Source organism: Haliotis asinina, chromosome 6 (genome assembly GCF_037392515.1).
Source record: "Haliotis asinina isolate JCU_RB_2024 chromosome 6, JCU_Hal_asi_v2, whole genome shotgun sequence".
Taxonomy (NCBI): domain Eukaryota; kingdom Metazoa; phylum Mollusca; class Gastropoda; order Lepetellida; family Haliotidae; genus Haliotis; species Haliotis asinina.
In genome coordinates, this window is record NC_090285.1 from 43,336,881 (window position 1) to 43,357,408 (window position 20,528).

The 20,528-nt window shown below is 37.4% G+C and overlaps 1 protein-coding gene across 5 annotated transcripts in view; it reads right to left on the reverse strand.

Moving 5' to 3' along the window:
- LOC137288283 (four and a half LIM domains protein 2-like) overlaps window positions 1-20,528 on the reverse strand; it is a 150,852-nt gene that overhangs the window by 52,005 nt on the left and 78,319 nt on the right. For all 5 annotated transcript variants that reach the window (XM_067820774.1, XM_067820772.1, XM_067820770.1 and 2 more), the window contains exons 4-5: window positions 8,639-8,872; window positions 6,684-6,899 (exon numbers count right to left, since the gene is read on the reverse strand). In XM_067820774.1, the coding sequence (XP_067676875.1) occupies window positions 6,684-6,899; window positions 8,639-8,872 (450 nt within the window). The remainder of the gene's footprint in view (window positions 1-6,683; window positions 6,900-8,638; window positions 8,873-20,528) is intronic.

Sequence of the window (20,528 nt, forward strand, 5' to 3'; positions counted from 1 at the left end):
TTACAAAGTCCAATTTTTGCGAGGGGGCATTAATTTCCTCATAATGTAATTTGTGTTGATGTAGTTCTTCCCTGTAACATTCTTTCCTGTAACGCTAAAAATTGTAACAGGAAAGAAAAATCAGACGTTTAAACAGGAACTGTGTATAATATAAACTTGTATCTGAATATATTATTAATATAGAATGAAAAAATAACTTTTAAATCATTTCATTTTGTCATCTCTTTAGAACTAAATGTTGGCATATTTTGAAAACAACTCTTATACAGACTGTCACATAAGGTTTTGTTCTCAGATTACACATTTTAAAAACAACAGAAGAATTTCTCTAAATAAACACAACTTCACATCAGATTTTTAATCATGACTCTCTTCCACATACTACAATGACACAAGTGAAGCTATGAAATCCTTTAAGGTAATGTGTAGAATGTGTTAGACTTACATGGAAAAGCGGTAGTACTGAAGCCTCAAGAAGACTCAATATATTATAATTACGACTCCGAAACATGTACAAATGAATAGGAAATGAGCATCTCTATGTTAAAAAAAAAAAATAAATTTTCAAGCTGAAACAAAAACTTATTTTTTTCTTAAAAATGTAGTTTGTTTCATATTTGCGTGCAATGTAGAAAATGGACAATCAAATCTGGTTTGCATGAAGACGAATTATTTTTCAGAAAACCTTATGATGGGTCAACTGTTTTATATCTCGTATATGAACATTTTGACATTTTGGACTCCCAAACCAGAGTTGTCTCCCTTGATGCACAAACCTTAATTCGTTTCTAAACTACAGAAAAAAACACAATCTTCCTACCTACTTGAGGATGATTTTAGCCATGAAAGTGTGACTTACCAGTGATAGCGAAGCTTTAAGAGGGAAAGTTCACTCTAAATACATCCCTGCTTGTTCTGACCCACCCTAGCCAAATAAGCTTACAGTCCATTCTAAATACATTGATGATAATCCTTGAACAAATGACCACTCTCAGATACCATGTGTACTTTTGTGTCAGGAAGCGGAGTCAACATACCACAGAAGTGAAAAAGGTTATGTGCAAATTAATCACAGAATATTAAGACTAACTTCAATAATCAAAATAAATATTGATAAAACTATAGTTATTGAGTTTAGGAAAGGGTGAAAAGATTAAGGAAGTATGAAAAATTGTATTTGAACCAAAATGTTCTTGAAGTGATGTCTTCACCTAAACAATTAGGTGTACATTATGCAAGTTCTGAATCTTAAAAACCATTCTAAAACAACAAGCAAATAGAGTATTATATATAGTTTTAACTTTCAAAATTTGCCACTAAATATTTTATGACATGCTTCTGATGGAAAAATTCTTCCTGTATCATCAAATACAGCTGAAATTTAGGCATTCCATCCTGCATTTAATATCAAACAAGTTCATGATACATGAATCTTAAGGAAAACAACTTCTTGAATTTATTTCTCACAAAGTTTTCAGGGCTTGTTCTCGATCCATCATCACGCTGAACTGAACAGGTTTAACTTTTAACTCTGCCCATGACGCCACAATACTCATTGTAAATACTGACAAGGGCACCCATGTATAAACAATAACCTCTATGTATGTACTGCTATTAGTATTACCTTACATTTTATACCTTCATAAAACAATCTCTGTACATATCTAAATCAATCAACAATTTTGTATAATAAGGATCAGTACATTTCTAAGTTAATTCAACAATATTTTATTTATTCATAATAACAGGTTTTCATTCCATTAGCCCTGTTAGCCATAACTTGTATAGAAGTTAGTCCACTTGTGTAGAAGGTTTCTGCTATGGCACTTTATTAACAAACCATAAAACGAATGGTTTTCATGTTATCTAGACAGTTGGTATTAGTGACAAAGACCATGCATTTGTAATTTGATTCTAAGACGTATGGGGAATTCAATTATGCATTTGTCGCAGTTGAATATGAAATATACATGATGTAATTGGTGTCTCAATACCCGTCTTTGCGAAACGTGATTTTGTAAACACTGTCCAATATGGCGGAAAGAGCACTTTGGCGCTTATGTTTTTGAAACATCCCAACTGATTCTGGGTTCATCACCAACATTTAAGAATTATCATTACTGGTTACATGAAAACTTGATATCAGTGATCATTAATATGCCATCTTTGAAATTCAATATTCCCAGTAATTATCCAATTTTCACATTTCAAAACATAGAGCAAAAAAAAAAAAAAGGCGACATTTACGATAAAGCCAGTTCTGAGAGGTTATTTTAAGCACATTAACTATGTCTGATATAAAAGTAGATGGTATCAAGAGGCAGGGAATTTCCCAGAATTCAAAACTGTGAAGTATATTTGTGTGCGTGATATGTTTAGAATTTTACTAGACTTGAAAGTGAGGGTTGAATAGGAAGGACATATATGTCAGTGTGGCACGCAGGGAGTTCCGCCTTACTCTTCAGTTCAACCTGATGATGGGGTTAGAACAAGCCCAAAAATGTCCTGAGAAATAAATGATGGATGGATGGATGGATGCATGCATGTAAACATAATTAAAGGTCACATGCAACGTAAAACACAACATTGCAGATTCTGATACCTTTCGGTATGCACTTACCAAAATAAATCATCAAAAATGCCAATTCAAACTATAAAATTGAAAAAAAAAAAGCCCATGAAAAAAAAGCTCGTGAAATCGGAAGTCAAACCATTCACTAAATTTCCCCCAGCACTGGGGGAAAAAGTGGTTTCAACAGCTGTGCTGCGCTCATAACACATGCGCAGTGAATAGGTTCACAGAGCTTGAAACAGTATGCATGCCCGGAGTAAGCGGTTATGGGCAGTAGTCTAATCTTGGTGTGTACACAAACAAGTAAACGATCTACATAAAAAAAACTTGTTGATTGTGGTAAGCAGCCTTTGTCACAGAGAAAGCTCAATGCCTGGGTTATTGACACCTATATGTCTGCTTGCCTGTCTGCTAAAAATGATATGCAATACACAGCTTCAATCTTTGACTAGATGCAACCTATCAGGCTATATGCCAGAAACAAAATAAATTGATTTATGACTCATGCACCCGAGTCCTGTCTCTGCCATATTATGCAATTAGGCAGGTGTGATACTTGTACACATGGCATGTTTTTATGCCTGTGGGTTGTAAACAAACAACATCCATTTTTTCTGGGATGACTGGATCTGTCAGAAACTGTTGTTTCAGTTTTAAGTCCTGCTTTGTACTTGGACGAATGACAGTTTCCAGCCACGCAGTAGTTCACCATCTCTACTGAGATGACTTTTGATTGGATCGAACGCAAATTCAGAGAACATGTATCTACACAACCCAAACTCTCTGTATACATTCTTTATGGATAACAACTTCTTCTAGTGTATATGATTTTGTTTGACAACAGTACATGAATCCATACTGAAACGATGCATCAAGTACAACAAAAGATGCTGTTGATATCCATAAAGAAGCACTTTTGAATCACGATTGTATGCTTATAATGTTTTTTATTTGTTTTTTTCACAAACAGCATTGTATATTATATGTTATGAATAAGTGATAATTGTGTTTTAATTATGTTTGATTTTTTTGGTTGCATGTGATCTTTAAATTTCCTGTATCACTGTAGCTATGGATATGTTTACATAGAACAAGATGTTGACTTAATTCCTAACTCTACAAGTGCTCTCAAATAGGGATGTATTTTTCTTAATAGCAAAATGTGGACAGCAGATTTACAAAAGTATTCTAAGTTAAAACTTCTCCTTACTGTCCAACAGCATCTTACTTCTGAATCATATTCATTACATATAAAGATGAAAGCATGCAGAATAGTGGATGTAGTATCCATGGATTAATGACTGAAGTTAGAAAGCAAATGATACCAGTTTCCGAAGGGTTGTGTAGAGTATATATTCTACCACAACCAGAAAATAAATATAATTTTATGTTTGAATGATCATTTTATGATAACTTTATCTGTGAAAAATATCCTTTAATATTTCTGTGAAAATCATTCATTAGATAAAATGCCAATATAATTTATGCCACAAATTTCACCTGTTTTGAACTACCTGGCCATGTACATGTTTCATAGTATGAAGAAGCTTGCTGAAGTTTTTAATGTTTAAAATCATGATATGTAAACAAGTATTGATAAGACTTAATCATCATTGTAAAACACTTCAACAATTGACCGGGAAATAAAAACTACATAGAAAATAATGTAGTATGCATGGTTGTAGCTTCATGTGAATACTTTACAGATTACTTAATTGAATACTTTATAGATTACTTAATATGTAGTTTACCATAATGTTAATCAGTTAAGTGATTACAATTAAGTCAATCATGATGCTTTTTATGGAGTAGGTTAACATTTATGCTATATCAGCAAGTTCACCCGAATGTATTGTTAAACTGCAGTCAGCAGTAGAACAATCAAAATTGGTGATTCACTTGTAGATCATCATGTGGACCTGCAATTCTTCTTCTTCAGCCACCTTAAAGAATCTGGGTTAGAATTGATCGTCAGTGACCCATGATTACACAATGCCATTCAGAAAGTGGTCAAATGTAACATGTCATATTTGGGATTACTTTCTTTCAGCTAAGTACAAATTCTAGTTTGTTTTTGGTCGAGTCCCATTTGAAAATCGAACCCGCACCCCATACTTGACTCAGAGGGTGCGGGTTCGAATCCCAGATGGGACTCACAAAAGTACTAGAATTTGCACTTCAGACCATCGCTTGCCAGGAAAAAATGTTGAAGTTTAAAGGTGTACTGGTGTTCTAGTCATGCAACCTTTGTAAGGGGAATAGAAGTGTAATAGGCGTCCTCTGAAAGGCAGCCCGGTCACAGGAGTTCAATGCAGAATATACCTTGGTGTTTCCCTGTTCATGGTTTTATTATTGACTTTACGTTGTGTACTTTTAGTATATGTTGGAAACCTACAAACCAGGAGAACAGTGTACACCCTTCTTTGGTTCAGTGGCATTTGTCATCTCTTCAACAAAATATGACACAAGGCAGAGGTGTAAACAATAATAATAATTTATTCTGTTAAAGAAAAAGTAAGAAAAATAAGCAAAACAAACTACAACAAAAACTGAACAAAAGTAGCTCTCTCTCACTCACTCAGCAAACCTATATCCTACACCTACTTAATTCCTGGCGCTATCTTCTCCCCCAACCCACACTACCTACATATTAATCCCATAAAATATAATCATAATCGAATTATCTATAATCATAATCTATTTTTCCCACCCGACTACAGTATAAAACTACTCAGCAATACGAGTCCTAAGAAAACAAACCAACCTTAATGAACCTGAGGGAACATCCCCTTTATAGGCAGTTGGCTTACTTGCTCAGAACACCAATATGCAAGACAATGATATCAGTCGCATCAGGTTCTTATATACCCTGTGAGCTAACCTCTGAAAGGTTACAACGAAGTGTTTTGATTGGCTACGCAACAATAAACAACTTCACTGTGGCACTGCAGACTTCCGCTTCCAACATGGCGGACAGCAAAGGGATACGACAGACACCCAGCTATACTATATGACCAACAAAGGAAATTCCAACGGAATTTTACTGCCAAACGTGAATAATAAGTAGAATAAATGACTACAAGATAACAACTCCAATACTAAGATGTATCTATAAGCCACCTAACCTATTTGTTTATATTAACAAAACCACGTGTATAAAAAGCCACCCAACCCGATGATATATAAACACAAACAACCCAAAACACCATAACACTATTTTATTCCACCCAACATCCCGCTTCTAAAACATATATTACCCGATCTCCTACAGAAGACAAAAAAGGTGACAGTTACATACTGTATTTGCCATCAAAATGAAAATCTACTTCTCACCTCAATGTGATAAACATTCAAAACAGAAGAACATTCTGAAGAAGAACTGATGAGTACCGATTAGACATTTCTAAATTTTCTCTTGTCTAGTTTTACAATTTTGAGTTAATAATTTAAACAGTTTGGAGATCTTTCAAATCATGTATTGGAATGGTTAGCTTTGGGTGTTATAATACAGCTTTCAGCAATATTGCAGCCATATTGTTGCTGTATGTAAATAATCAAGTGGGGACCAGACAATCCAGTGAACAACAGCATGAGCATGGATTAACGCAGTTGGGATACGTTGGCATGTCTCAGCCAAGTCAGCCAGTCTGACCACCCAATCCTGTTAGTCCTCGCCTCTTACAACAAGATCAATTCTAACCCATATCATCATGAGCACATAGATTGGAATGGAAGTTAACAGTTTGACACTAACACTGTGAAGGTAAAAAAAAACTGCTAGGTAATGTCAACTTTGGCCAATCATTTCACTGGTCATCAAAGTTTGTGAAATGTTGTTCTGAAGGGACTGTTCTCTGATCTTTGTGCAGTGGTAACAAATATTGTGACATGACATTTATTTGACTGTTCCAACAGTTGTATGATTCCAGGGAGTTGAGACTGATAATGTGATGATCTGTTGAGATTGACATCCAGTGATCAAAGAAAAAACAAAGTATCTTTGAGCAGCTGTGTTGGATATCGGTGTTCTACAATGTTAGTAGAATGAATGAATGAATGAATGAATGAATGAATGAATGAATGAATGAATGAATGAATGAATGAATCTCACCTCATCACAAGCAGGGCATCGAGGTCGTATAGTCTCTGCATAGTGTCTCTCACAGTATATGTGTTTGGCGTGGTAGCAGTACGTAAGGTCCACAAGGAGTTCTTCACACGCCTCACACACAAAACATGCAGGATGCCAACACACCTCATTCCCAGCTTTAGATGCATACACTACTAGGTCATCTACATCGATCTCCCCCTTGCAGTAATAACAGTTCTGAAACACGTCATAAATACACAAGTGAGTGAGTGAGTTTAGTTTTACGTCATATTAGCAATATTCCAGCAATGTCATGGCAAGATACACCAGTTATGGGCTTCACACATTGTACCCATGTGGGGAATCAATCCTGGGTCGTCGCCGTGAGAAGCAAACACCTAGGGTACCTCCACTGCCCCGTAGCCTCTTGCGACAAACATAGGCTCACAGTGACCAATATTCTTCTATGGCTACACTGGTGCCTATGTGGGGGATCAAACCCCTGTCTTCAGCATGATGAGAGAACACTTTGACCACTAGGCTACTGATCTACCCTGTATTAAATACAGGTCTCCTTAGTGATGAGCACATGCTATAACCACTAGACTACTATACTACCCTGAATACCTACTGTAATACTGTTTGTTCCTTGTGCTTTTTTGAGTAATACATGACACCAAATTTCAAATGTCAGTGTCTGTTCACTACGGATTATGTCAACTATTTCCAAGGTAAGGAAAATGTAAATATTTGTTTGATAACCTTAGCTTAATCATAATATGAAATTGGGAAATTACCTTCAATTAGTGAGTGAGTGAGTGAGTTTAGTTTTACGCAGCACTCAGCAATATTACAGCTATATGGCGGCTGTCTGTAAATAATCGAGTCTGGACCAGACAATCCAGTGATCAACAACATGAGCATCGATCTGCGCAACTGGGAACCGATGACATGTGTCAACCAAGTCAGCGAGACTGACCACCCGATCCCATTAGTCGCCTCTTACAACAAGCTGAGTCGCCTTTTATGGCAAGCATGGGTTGCTGAAGGTCTATTCTACCCCGGGACCCTCACGGGTCTACCTTCAATTAATTATCTACAAGAAAAGGCATATTCTGTATCACAAATGCTATCACTATTACAATTTCTGCATTGTAAAGGCCAGTTAATCCCAGTTAATTTACTAATGTACTCTCTGTGATACACCAGTCTCCGGACTTTGCCTTTTCAGGATGACAAGACAAACTGAATCTGAGAACACTGAACCTATTTCCATAGAAGCATTCATAAAATCTCTTAACACCATCTGCAGTGTTCAAAAAAAGGGCAACTAAAAAAACATTGACATGTGCTTTGGAATTAGAGGTATTTGGTGTTTTTTAAATGTTTTTTAAGATGTATTTAAAAACAATATGCCACAGTTATTCAAATTTATTCTCATTTCTTAAAGAAAGCTATTTTCAACCAATAAAACTGATACTGTAGAATATAACAGATCGCTTCCACGATCGCTTTCTAAATTTCTTGACAGCATTTAATTTCAGCATTGGATTTGTCTGTCATATATATTTTTCATATTTTCATATCTCAACAATACCTATGAATATCTAGACTCAGTTCTAATCTGTAGAGAACTCAATCAATATCTTGTCCATGTGATTGCACATTCACGTAACAGAAGACCTTCTTGCATGCATGACCTTTGGAAATTTAAAGGAACTTGTAATTGTTCAATTTGGGGTTTACTAATATACATTTTTGACATAGTGATTCAGTTCCCTCCTCAACAAATGAATCCCCTGTGATGTGCTCCTAATGCCGATTTCAAACCAATCATCTCACAAGACAACTGCACTACATTGACCAGTGTAATCTCCAAGCCTGCTTTTGTTGTATGTCTAAGAACTGTGTACACATAGGCTCTGCCCTCTCTCTGGTTTCCCCTTCAGAAGACCATGATGCATCTGTCCACTCACAATTGCCACAGGTGAGTCTTTCACCATGCCGATATCCATGGCAACCTGATCACGGAGATCTCGGAAAATCTGAAATTCCCTCTTCTCGATTTCCTCAAACATGTTTTTGTTGTAGTCGATGGAGAGGTCTTGCTTGGGAAGTTGGCGGATGAGCTGCATGTCGCGATACTTCTCCCCCGGTGTCCCGATCCGTGGCACTTTGTGGTTGGGCAGCTGGTCCATGTACTCCTCAATCTGTCAACACAAAACACACTACAGTGAACGCAATAAATCATACTCATTACAGGACAGGATCTGATTTGTTCCAAATGTCACCGCTTCCTTGGAAATAGAAGTTCAAGGAACAACCCAGAGACACTGGATTCCGGAGCAGTAGACTCTGAATATCATGGAAAATCCACCTAATTCCAGTGTGGGAATAAGGGACTTTGGCTCAACACTTCTTTGAAAAATATTAATTTTGTTTCACAATGTCACCTTGGTAAGGGAGGTAAGCCCAAAGTCTTATATATCTTAGGGAAACCAACTAGGGTGCAGCTGCAAATAAACAACCTTATTGCTAGGAACATTTTACATCTATGTTAAGATACGTGAGTTACAGTCACCTTAGCACTAAGTTCGCTTTGTATAATGGCACCCTGACTGATTAAAGTACTTAAACCTTATGCTACAATGTTAAGGTTGATTTGAGATCATTGAACAGTCTTCAGTTCTCATTGGTACATTTGAGTTCGCTGAGAACCAATCAGATTGGGTCCATATTGTGGGGCAATTCAATTCTCATTGGTACATTTTGCTTTCACTCTAGTCTGCTAGTTGGAATGACTAAAATCTGCAGAAGGAATGGTGGTAAACTAGAAACATTTGACAGTGACCATTCTGAAGTCAATCAATGTTTCAGTTCAAGCAGGACTAGATACACACTCTCAGGGTTAGTAAAACAAAGATTAAACTAGTGATCTGAAATAGTCTGGAAATAAATGAACTCCTAAAACTGATGAGTGAGTGAACTGGGGATAAAGACCATTTTCTCACGGAGGCACAGTGCCAACACTTTTGAGCTTAGTGGTGATATCTACATTTACATGTTAAGGCATTATTTGATGACTGCCATCAGATCCTGGCCGTGAGGAAACATGTCACTGTACGCGAAGATGAAGTGTCTAAGAAAGGCCTGAAGATACAGTGTCTGAGAAAGGCCTGCAGATGCCATGTCTGAGAAAGGCCTGCTACACTTCACACTAGTGGGTGCAGTACTGACAATCTCACACATGGTACCTTCATCATAAGTTTTATCATTCCTGAAAGAAAGTCAAATACCTTTCCACAAACAAGATATTCGTTTTTAAAGTCATGAATCGTGACCAGCTGTCCAGTTTCTGTTGTAAATAAATAAACAACTTCCCAATAACAGTAGAACTGGTGTTTCTAAGCAACAACAGTATAGGGTATTTGCATGGGTTTAACATAGGTCAATGTACACTTTCACCTTAATACACTGAGTGAGTGAGTTTGTAGAAAATATCACTAAAAATTCCTAAAGATTCCAAATTCATGTTGATATAGTTGTGTATAATCTGATGGCTTGGTCTGACCAACTTGTATTTCGTCTATACATGAATAATTAGTGCCAATAACAATGAATAAGTTCATGAGTGAGTGAGCAAATATGGTTTTACACTGCTTTTAGCAATACTCCAACAAAATCGGTGGTTACATGTTAAAACATTCTACATTCCTTAAGTATGACCATTTCTGAAGGAAAGTTAAACACCTTTCAAGAAACAAAATATTTTTTCATCATGCCTATTTTCTGTTGTAAATAAAGAAATGACTTTCAGTATGGCTACTTGCATAGGCCTAATGTATGTCAATGTACACTTCCACCTGTGCCATCATACAGTGAGTATGGTTTTATGCTGCTTTTAGCAATATTCCAGGAACATCATAAGAAGGGATGGGCTTCATACAATGTGGGAAATCAAACCCAGTTCTTCAGCATGACAAGAGAATTTATATTATATTATATGTAACCCTGCTGCTACACCTTAACACAAGACTGATTGTTAAGTCAGTGTCATCATATTATTTCGATCTTACAAAAGCATTGCTGACAAAAAAAAATATCTGAAAATGCAAATGTAGCATTAACACACATATTTTAGGATAGCCTCACAATAACCAGAGCACTATGAATGTTTGTGAATGGGGGCCAACCCTGACATCACTGTAATCAGTGAATGAACGAGTGAGTTTATTTTTACACTGCACTCAGCAATATTCCAGCTATATGGCGGCGGTCTGTAAATAATCGAGTCTGGACCAGACAATCCAGTGATCGACAACATGAGCATCGATCTGTGCAATTGGGAACCGATGACATGTGTCAACCAAGTCAGCAAGCCTGACCACCCACCCTGTTAGTCGCCTCTTACGACAAGCATAGTCGCCTTTTACGGCAAGCATGGGTTGCTGACGGCCTATTCTACCCCGGGACCTTCACAGGTCCACTGTCATCAGATAAAGCCAAGTTACTGCGGCTAAGTCTACAGTACATGAATACTGTGGCATTGTTTTCAGTTTGTTTGTCCCATATTTAACACTGTTTTTGAAATTTATGATAATTAGTTCATAGATTTTGGAAAAGAAAAGAGAGAGTGGCCATTCTTAAGATCACAAAATCAACTAGATAAATATGCTATTACTTTTTTTTCTATAAACATTTTACACAATAATAGCCTGGTTAGGATTAATCAACTTCATGTCATACAATCCGCTAGACTTGTGACATAACACAAAGTCTATGTACAAATAATCAATATTGTGATCAATTTACAGTTATAGGTGCCTTTGAATATTGCTGTTTTGAAAGAAGTCCTGCTGATGAAAGTGCTCCTGGAATGAAGATCATCAGACAATTGATTGATATATTTTCACAACATTATTTGCAAGTCTTAACAAGCAGCACCATTAAACATTAAAACATTTCCAATAGCCACAGAATCTAAACATCACTTGAAGGTATATTTCCATAACAAAACTGGTCTGGCTTCATATCCTAGCAACCATATGGCTATTTGACTGGGCCACACGGAGAAGTTTACCGAGCATGCTCCAGCGACAAAGTGTTCTCACCTGTCCTGCTACTTGAATGAAGGTGGCTAGTCACAGGGGAGTCCCCACTGATCGTCAATATTGAGGTTCTAGGTTCGGTCATGTAATTCGGACATACAAGCACAAAACACACCTGGATCAACATCCCAGAGATTCATGTTCTCTGCATGTAATAACATCCCATTCTACAGAAATAGAGGAATGGGCCAATATAAAACTTTCAGAAGTTCTTCAGGGAATACAAATCAATGCCAAAGGTCATGCAAACTGTCTTAGTCATATGAAATGAATGAATTCAGAGTGATTGAGTTTAGTTTAACAATATTCCAACTGTATGGTGGCAGTCAGTACATAATTGAGCCTGGACTAGACAATCCAGAGATCAACAGTTATAAGCATCGTTTAACACAATAGGTACAACCAAGTTAGCAAGTCTGACCACCCAATCCCTTTAGAGGCCTCTTATAGCAGCATGGATTACTGAAGATCAGTTCTAACCCGGATTTAACAGGTAGAAAGAATTCAGAATATAAATCGATTTTTATAAAAAAATTAAACTATGGAATCTATGACTGGGTGACTTGGCAATATTTTTAGTTCCTTCTGTCTGTGTTTGTGCCTTGACCCTGCAAACCAGTGGATGACAGTGCAAGCAATGGTACACCATGTCATAGTATGCTGAGAACAGGTCAGGATGGGAGCTGTTGGTATCTCGTTGGTATATACATGTGTACAAGAAGGGTTTGCAGAGACGGTCAGTTCATATATAGCAGGACAGTTAAATTCTCATTGGTAACACTGGGCTTGCTGAGAACCAATCAGTTTGGGTCTATACATATATAGCGGGACAGTTCATTTCTCATTGGTAGATTTGGGCTTCCTGAGAACTAATCAGGTTGGGTCCATATATTGTGGGACAGTTCAATTATCTAATGGTACATTTACAACATGGCTTTCCTGGGAAAAAAGCAGATAGGTCTTATATTGTGTATGTATTCAGTTCTTAAAGGTCACATGCAACCCAAAAATCAAACATAATTAAAACACATTTATCACTTATTCATGACATATAATATACACTGCCGCTTTAAAAAAACCAAATAAACACAATTATAAGCGTACAATCGCGATTCAAAAGTGCAATATTTTGTACTTGGGCTTACTTCCCCCGAAACGAAGCCCTCGGGAGACCGAACCCAGCCATAGCGGGTGGATATGCACTCAAGTGAAACGACGGCTTCCGATTGGCTGTTTCATTTGCTGATATGCTAGGTTTCATTGTGTGTACAGAAAGATGATCTGTTTGATGGGCATTTTAGAAGTATAGCCAGTCACCAGAAAGTAAAATTCTTTATGGATAACAACTTCTTTTAGAGTACTTGATCCGTCGTTTCAGTATGGATTCATATACTGTTGTCAAACAAAATCATATACACTAAAAGAAGTTGTTATCCATGAAGAATATATATAGAGATGTTGGGTTTGGAAAATACATATTCTCTGAATTTGCGCTCGATCCAATAAAAAAATCATGTCAGTAGAGATAGTAAACTACTGCGTGGCTGGAATCTGTCATTCGTCCAAGTACAAAGCAGGACTTGAAACTGACAAGAGTTTGCACCAGTTTCCGTCAGATCCAGTCATCCGAAAAAAGTGGATGTAGTTTGTTTGCAACCAACAGACATAAAAACATGTCATGTGTATCACACGTACCTAATTACGTAATGTGGCAGACACGGGACTCGGGTGCACGAGTCATAAATCAGCTTATTTTCTTTATGTCGTATAGTCTGATAGGTGTTAAGTTCAAATCGCACGTGGTCAATGACTGAAGCTGTGTATTGCATGTTGTCTTTAGCAGACAGGCAGGCAGACATATAGGTGTGAATAAACCAGGCACTGAGCTTTCTCTGTGACAGAGACTGCTTACCACAATCAACATGTTTTTTTCACGTAAAGAGCAGATTATTTACTTGTTTGTGTACACAACCAAGATTAGACTACTGCTCACGACCTCAGAATGCATACTGTTTCAAGCTCCGCGAATCTATTCACTGCGCATGCGTTATGGACGCAGCGCAGCACAGCTGTTGAAACCAGTTTTCCCCCCAGCGCTGGGGGGAATTTAGTGAAACGTTTGAACTCCGATTTCGCGGGCTTTTTTTTCATCGCGTTTTTTTCAACTTTATAGATTGAATTGGCATTTTTTATGACTTGTTTCGGTAACTGCATACCAAAAGGTAGCAGAATCTGCAAAGTTGTGTTTTACGTTGCATGTGACCTTTAACATTACTTACAAAAACACAGGATTGTTGAGACCACAGCACTTGCAGCTGATCATGTCCCCTGACTGCTATATTCTACTGAAGCCATTCAGCAACTGTTATGACCACCACAACCTCAATAGTGAACTGTTACAACATACATGTCCAGTGACGTACACCTCCCCATACCACTGGGCTACTTAATATACTCTTCCCAAAAAAAGTAGATATTCATTTTTTTTTTTTACGTACGATTAAAAATATTTACGAGATTTATCAGAGTCAATCAATGTTGATATCATGTTATTAAATGTTTTGAGAGAGCATCACCAGTTGCACTTCCTTACATCCATAGTAATTTGGAATGTAGTTTTTGAAAGATGATTGGTGTATGGCATGTGATTTGCATGTATACAATTTTCATTTTAAAACAAATGACTAGAAATAAACACTAACAAAACATGAGCGCCAAAATTAATGTTCTAAGTGATTTCTTGACCTTCTTGAAAAAACATAAAAATTAAGAATGGGGCCCCATGCACGTGTATGGGGCTACTGCGTTATGCACATGCATATCATCTGGCCCCGATTTCTCGAAACAAACTTAAGTCTGAGTTTTGACTTAAGTCTGAGATTTTACTCAAATTTGAGAAAACGCATGTCTCAGTATGAACTGTAATCAGCACAAAACTCAAACTGTAGGAAACAATTTGAGTTTCGTGAATAGATTACTTAATTTGTTTGGGTTTTATATGTCAAAAATGCAGTTGAGTTAAAAATTCATCTGTTTCAAATTGTGAAACTCAGTTTGAGATTTGAGTAAAAACTTAAGTTTGTTTCGAGAAATCAGGGCCTGTTGTGTTTAGGGGTGGTAATAGAGGGAAATAGTGGTGCGTTCATACGATGTCTGTCTTGAAACATTTGTTAATTAATGTTTACACTTCCTATCCAAATTGAAAGTTCATTATCCCCTATTTTTTTTCAAGTGTATAGTTGACAGCCATTTGAAAACTTAGAATCATTAACTTCTGGCCTTCTTAAGTTCTTGCATGCTTCTTGACACTCCCTGTTGTAAAATATTTGAAGGTTTAACTATACAAAGAACAAATAAACCAACATTTTGCACATTTCTTCCAAATTGCTATAAAAAGTATTCTGACATTTTCAAACATATTGAGATTAAGTATAAAGTGAACCCAAAGTGTACTGTCCGTGGCAATTTCATCTACTGGAATTAGCTGATTCAATGTAGAGTGAGTGAGTGAGTGAGTGAGTTTAGTTTTACGCCGCACTCAGCAATATTCCAGCTATATGGTGGGGGTCTGTAAATAATCGAGTCTGGACCAGACAATCCAGTGATCAACAACATGAGCATCGATCTGCGCAATTGAGAACCGATGACATGTGTCAACCAAGTCAGTGAGTCTGACCACCCGATCCCTTTAGTCGCCTCTTACGACAAGCTGAGTCACCTGTTGTGGCAAGCATGGGTTGTTGTCGGCCTATTCTACCCCGTGATCTTCACTGGTCGATTCAATGTGGAAAGCATATGACTTAAATAACTTGTTTAAATTGTTACAGTATGCTTTCTGCACTTATAGAGAGACAGCCTTGACTAATTACAAAATGTCTGTCAACTTCACTACAAGTCTGATAAATAGACCAGGGGAATGACAAAATCATATATTTATACTCTGAAACCGAAGCTGATCAATCCAGGGCACTGTCACCACTGGGGAGTATAAAAGAACAGCTGGACTGACTATCTCTCTATGCCCACAGTGCAACCCCTTCACCAGTAGGGAGTACAAAAGAACAGCAAAGCCCCAACTAGATCAACTATCTCCTATTGCCCTCAGTGCAACCCCTTCAATTTCTATGTGAATTAAAAACACAAACCATAATGCCCATCCATGAGGACGTTGGGCAGCTGAAGGTGAAGCAAATAGGCTATCTGTATCAATATAACCTGTGCACAGAAACACACATCCTCAATACGCTCAGTAAGTCATTATGGTTTTTATCAAATTAATTTGCACAATTTATGATTCTTTTACAACTTGGCCCACAGGCTCCCAGAATACTTGGGACTTAGAGCAGTTAGAGAGCCATTGATTTACTCTTATGCTGGCACCAAATGGCCCAAATTACTGTTGTTTCATTGGATACAGGAAATGTAATTCGCTACATTGTTGGTAGGCAAGTGTATGGCTTTCTGATCTGCATTACAAATGGAAACTTAACAATATTTCTTTCACATCATCTTTGGTTAATGGTGATTTAATATCCTCAAAGGGTCCGGTTCATCTTGCTTATTGTGGTGGAACTACAAAAAGAACTGCAGTTTTCAATTGATCATTTGGCAAGGCACTGTTTTATGTATTCATTAATGGAGGTCTGACTGAACTGCTGAGTAAAATAGTCATATTTATCACATATGTGATAGGTGGTCACTCTGTGAAACAGCTAATCTTCACATCTTCATAGAACCAGTAAGGCTGCATAAAAAAATTATATGTTCCTCAGGCACATTTCCAGTAGTGTATGTAATATACTGAGCACTTCCATACATATTTCAATACTTCTTTCAACATTTCTATTGCTAAAAGAGGTGTAAAACTACACTCACTCATTCAATAACTCACTTCGTTCGTAGACCGTTCAAATATCTTTCACTGGAGGGGCAGTGGGGTACCACATGGCTACAATGTGTGGAACCACCCATTTCTGCTGTCCCCCAACTCTGTGATGTTGCTGGATAATTGCTAAAAAAGTGTAAAACCATACTCACTCACTCTTAGTCTGTCGTACAGACCCTGAAGCAAATATAACCAAGAAAACTCATGCAGTCTAGAAAATGTGGCAAGTCTACATTTCCACCAAATCTGAATACCCAAAATATTGCTTTGTATTGCAATAAAATATTTCTTATTATAAAGATTTTCCAAATGTTTCTGTCAAACTCCCATCACTATGTCAACTCTCAGTGAGTATAAAAAACATTTATATCATTATAGATTTCTATTTCAGAGTTACAACACCATTCAAGACGCAGGGCTCAGTGATCCTGATAGAGAAGCCTCGCCACATGTCATGTCAAACTGACTTATATGCAGCCAAATCAGTCTGACGTGAAGACATGCTCAGATGTTTTCAAATTAGAGCTGACAGTGTTTACTCTCCTTTAAGAGAGCATGACCTGGAGCATGATAACTTCATTGAATTCCTACAGTTGTAATTCAATCATTCCCTGCCACATGCCAATCAAGGGCCATTGATATAACATTATATTCTCCTAGGTTGGTCTGTAGTGAGGTACTCAGAAGAGCAGGCGATGCCATAACAAGTTCGGAATGTCTAACATAATTTGAATTCCATGAGAAAATAATGTTTCAGGCACATATTTTCTCAACAATGTTTGAAAACAAGTCAATAACAAGGCTGTTTGCACGGTAATAACTAAATCCTTCCACAAATCTATCAAGGTTTTCTTCGATGCATCAAAAAGTCTCACCCAACAACTCAAGCCAACATATGAAGAATTCAGAAAACTAAACCCTACGATCTGGCCGACAGACATGATTAGGGCCGTATCTTGTTGCAATTCTAAATATCAACATTACCACAAATTGCACTATTTCATATAATGATGTACCCATGTACTAATGTCTTAGGCAATAAAGACTGGTCACTAATACCACACAGAAAAGACTCCTATATTCCAGCATTCATTTTGATCTCACATGTACGCATGAAACTATGCCAAGAGACTGAGTCTTATATTTGACTGGGTTTTATAGTATTCCCAGAAATTATTGAGAATCATGTTGCGTCATGTAACTCATTACGTTTATTAACTTCTGGCGTTTTACTTACATAAACATGTTAAAACATCATCCTTTTACAGTCTCAGTCTTGTTTTAGTACTTTGTTAGACCTCCTCGCTCAGCAATGCATGCCTGAATACGCCTAGGCACACTACCCATCAAAGTTTGTAGGTAATCGTGTGACAGGGTATCCCAATATTGGACCACCTCGGCCTTCATATCTTCAATATTTCTCAGTCCCTTTTGGTTTATTCTGTCCTTCATGACTCCCCACACATTCTCAATTGGGTTTAGGTCTGGGCTGTAACTGGGCCAGTCTAAAACTTGAACATTTTTGCCCGACAACCACTGTTTTGTGTAGCGCGCAGTGTGTTTTGGGTCATTATCATGCTGGAAAATCCAATCATCTTCATACAATGTTTGTGCTGTTGGAAGAAGGTGACCATTTAGAATGTCAACGTATCTTTCTTTTGTCAAGTTTCCCGTGAAAACACACAATGGCGTCACTCCGCGAGCCAATATGCCACCCCAACATGTGAAACTTCGGGCTATGTTTTGGTCGCTGGTAGATAGGTTTGACAGTATCTTTGGTCCAAATTTTCACACAATTAGGGAAAAGCCAAACAGAACTTTCATCCGAAAAGAAAACATTATCCCAATCTTGATTTTCATGAGCCCGACACCAGTTTAAACGTTTTTCCTTTTGTGCATCTTTCATCAACGGCGAGGGAATTCCACGTTTTTTCACCCAATTAAGTCTCTGTAATTCCTGCCTAACTGTTTCATTGCATACCTGAGGACTTCCTCTGCTAATCATTTCATTTCTGATGTTCTCAACACTTTTCAATTTGCCCCTACTCACAATCTGCCCAAGTCTTCGGCGATCCACAACACTGAATTTCCTAGGCCAACCTGCCCCTGCTTTGTGCTCTATCCCGGTTCCTGTTTGAATATTCTTCAAAGTTCTGTATACTGTAGACAGAGGAATACAATGTCTACAAGCTAACACTTTAGCATCAGCCTCACCCCTTTCAAAATCATCTAGAATGAGCTTTCTTTTCTCTCTTGCTGTAAATTCTGCCATGTCAACACAGGAAGCCGTCTGCTCAGACAAGGGAGATAACTCTTGACGTAATGAGCTGCCTTCTAAGCCTTCAAGAGTTGTCTCCCTTATTTAGTATGCTTAGTGCATAGTGAAAGCCCTTTTTCCAATCTTAGCATCATTAGAAAAAAACAAAGATTTTCTCAATAATTTCTGGGAACACTGTATATGTCACTTGGTTATATTACTGGGTTATACATATTACAGGGTTATATATGTTACTGAGTTTTATACACTACAAGGTTATAAATGTTAGTGAATCATTTTTAACTTACCTCACACATAAACGTCGTTTTCTGATTGGCTATGTGCTCTTATATTTTTTTCAATGTACCCCACTTACAAGTGAGATATATTATAATGTCAATGAGAACCCTGTACTCTCATTATCGAAAGGGGCTTTCTTGTTTGAATAAGTGGTCATATGTTAGAATAACACTTACAACTTCCTAATTAAGTACAAATCCAGTGATTGACATCAAGAGCATCGATCTATGCAACTGGGATACAATGACACCTATCAACCAAGAAGTACGCCTGATCACCTGATCATTTTAGTTGGGTCTAAAGCATGAGTTGCTGAAGACCAATTCTAGCCCAGATCTAAGACGGTCTGTCAGGTAATAGTACAAAGTAGTTCCCTGAGAATATAAACACACTAATTGATGCCTTATGTAAACAATAGCCTTCAAATACAGGCTAAGACAAACATGGCAGACAATGGTCAGTCTGATCTGGTAAGACTTCAAACAGTTTGTGTGTCATCCTGATTGTGAGTAAATACTGGCAATCCAGCTCCATCCCTGGGAAAACATCCCTACCTGCATGCGTAAATTCAATTGTCTTCATCTTGCCATGCACACTCTGTGGATTTTACTCCCTCTGACTGTACATAGGATTTCCCCTAGATGAGCTATTGTGAGCTCTGGTAAAACTTTGTACATCAACTTATTAAATTTGATAATTGGTTTACAAGCAAGTACCTCAGATATTTTATAGTTAATCCATTATGACAGCTTGATAAGAATCATTTCTGCAATAACAGCAAAATTTACTGTTGCCATGAAAGTGAGTGAGTGACTTAAATTTCATGCAACACTCAGTAATACAGTCAGGCTGCATTAATCCAGACACTTCTGTTTTTCATGAAAAACATTCGGATAGTGAAACGTACGGACTACTGAAATGAACTTTTATGAACACAACTACAGTAGAGTTACTTCCCTTTGACATGGAATACAAAAACATACAAACGTATACAAGTTTCAAAAGACTTTATTACAGTTTGTAGACATTACAACTTCAATATTCATATAATGACCAATCAATGCATACAATCATGTCTGGACAGATTATACATACACATAACAAGACTCACTTGTGAAAGAAATCTACATGACGGTAACAATTCTGAATGGTAGAGCTTTTCACTTCAGACCAGGCAGTTTTCTCAGAGTTCATGGGAGATTAAGTGTCTGTGGCCAGTCGGCACACTGGATGAAAAGCTTGACGAGATATTTCTTGTAATGGGCCTTGAAAGTTCTCATGATGCCAGCCTCCATTGGCTGAATGTGCGATGTGGT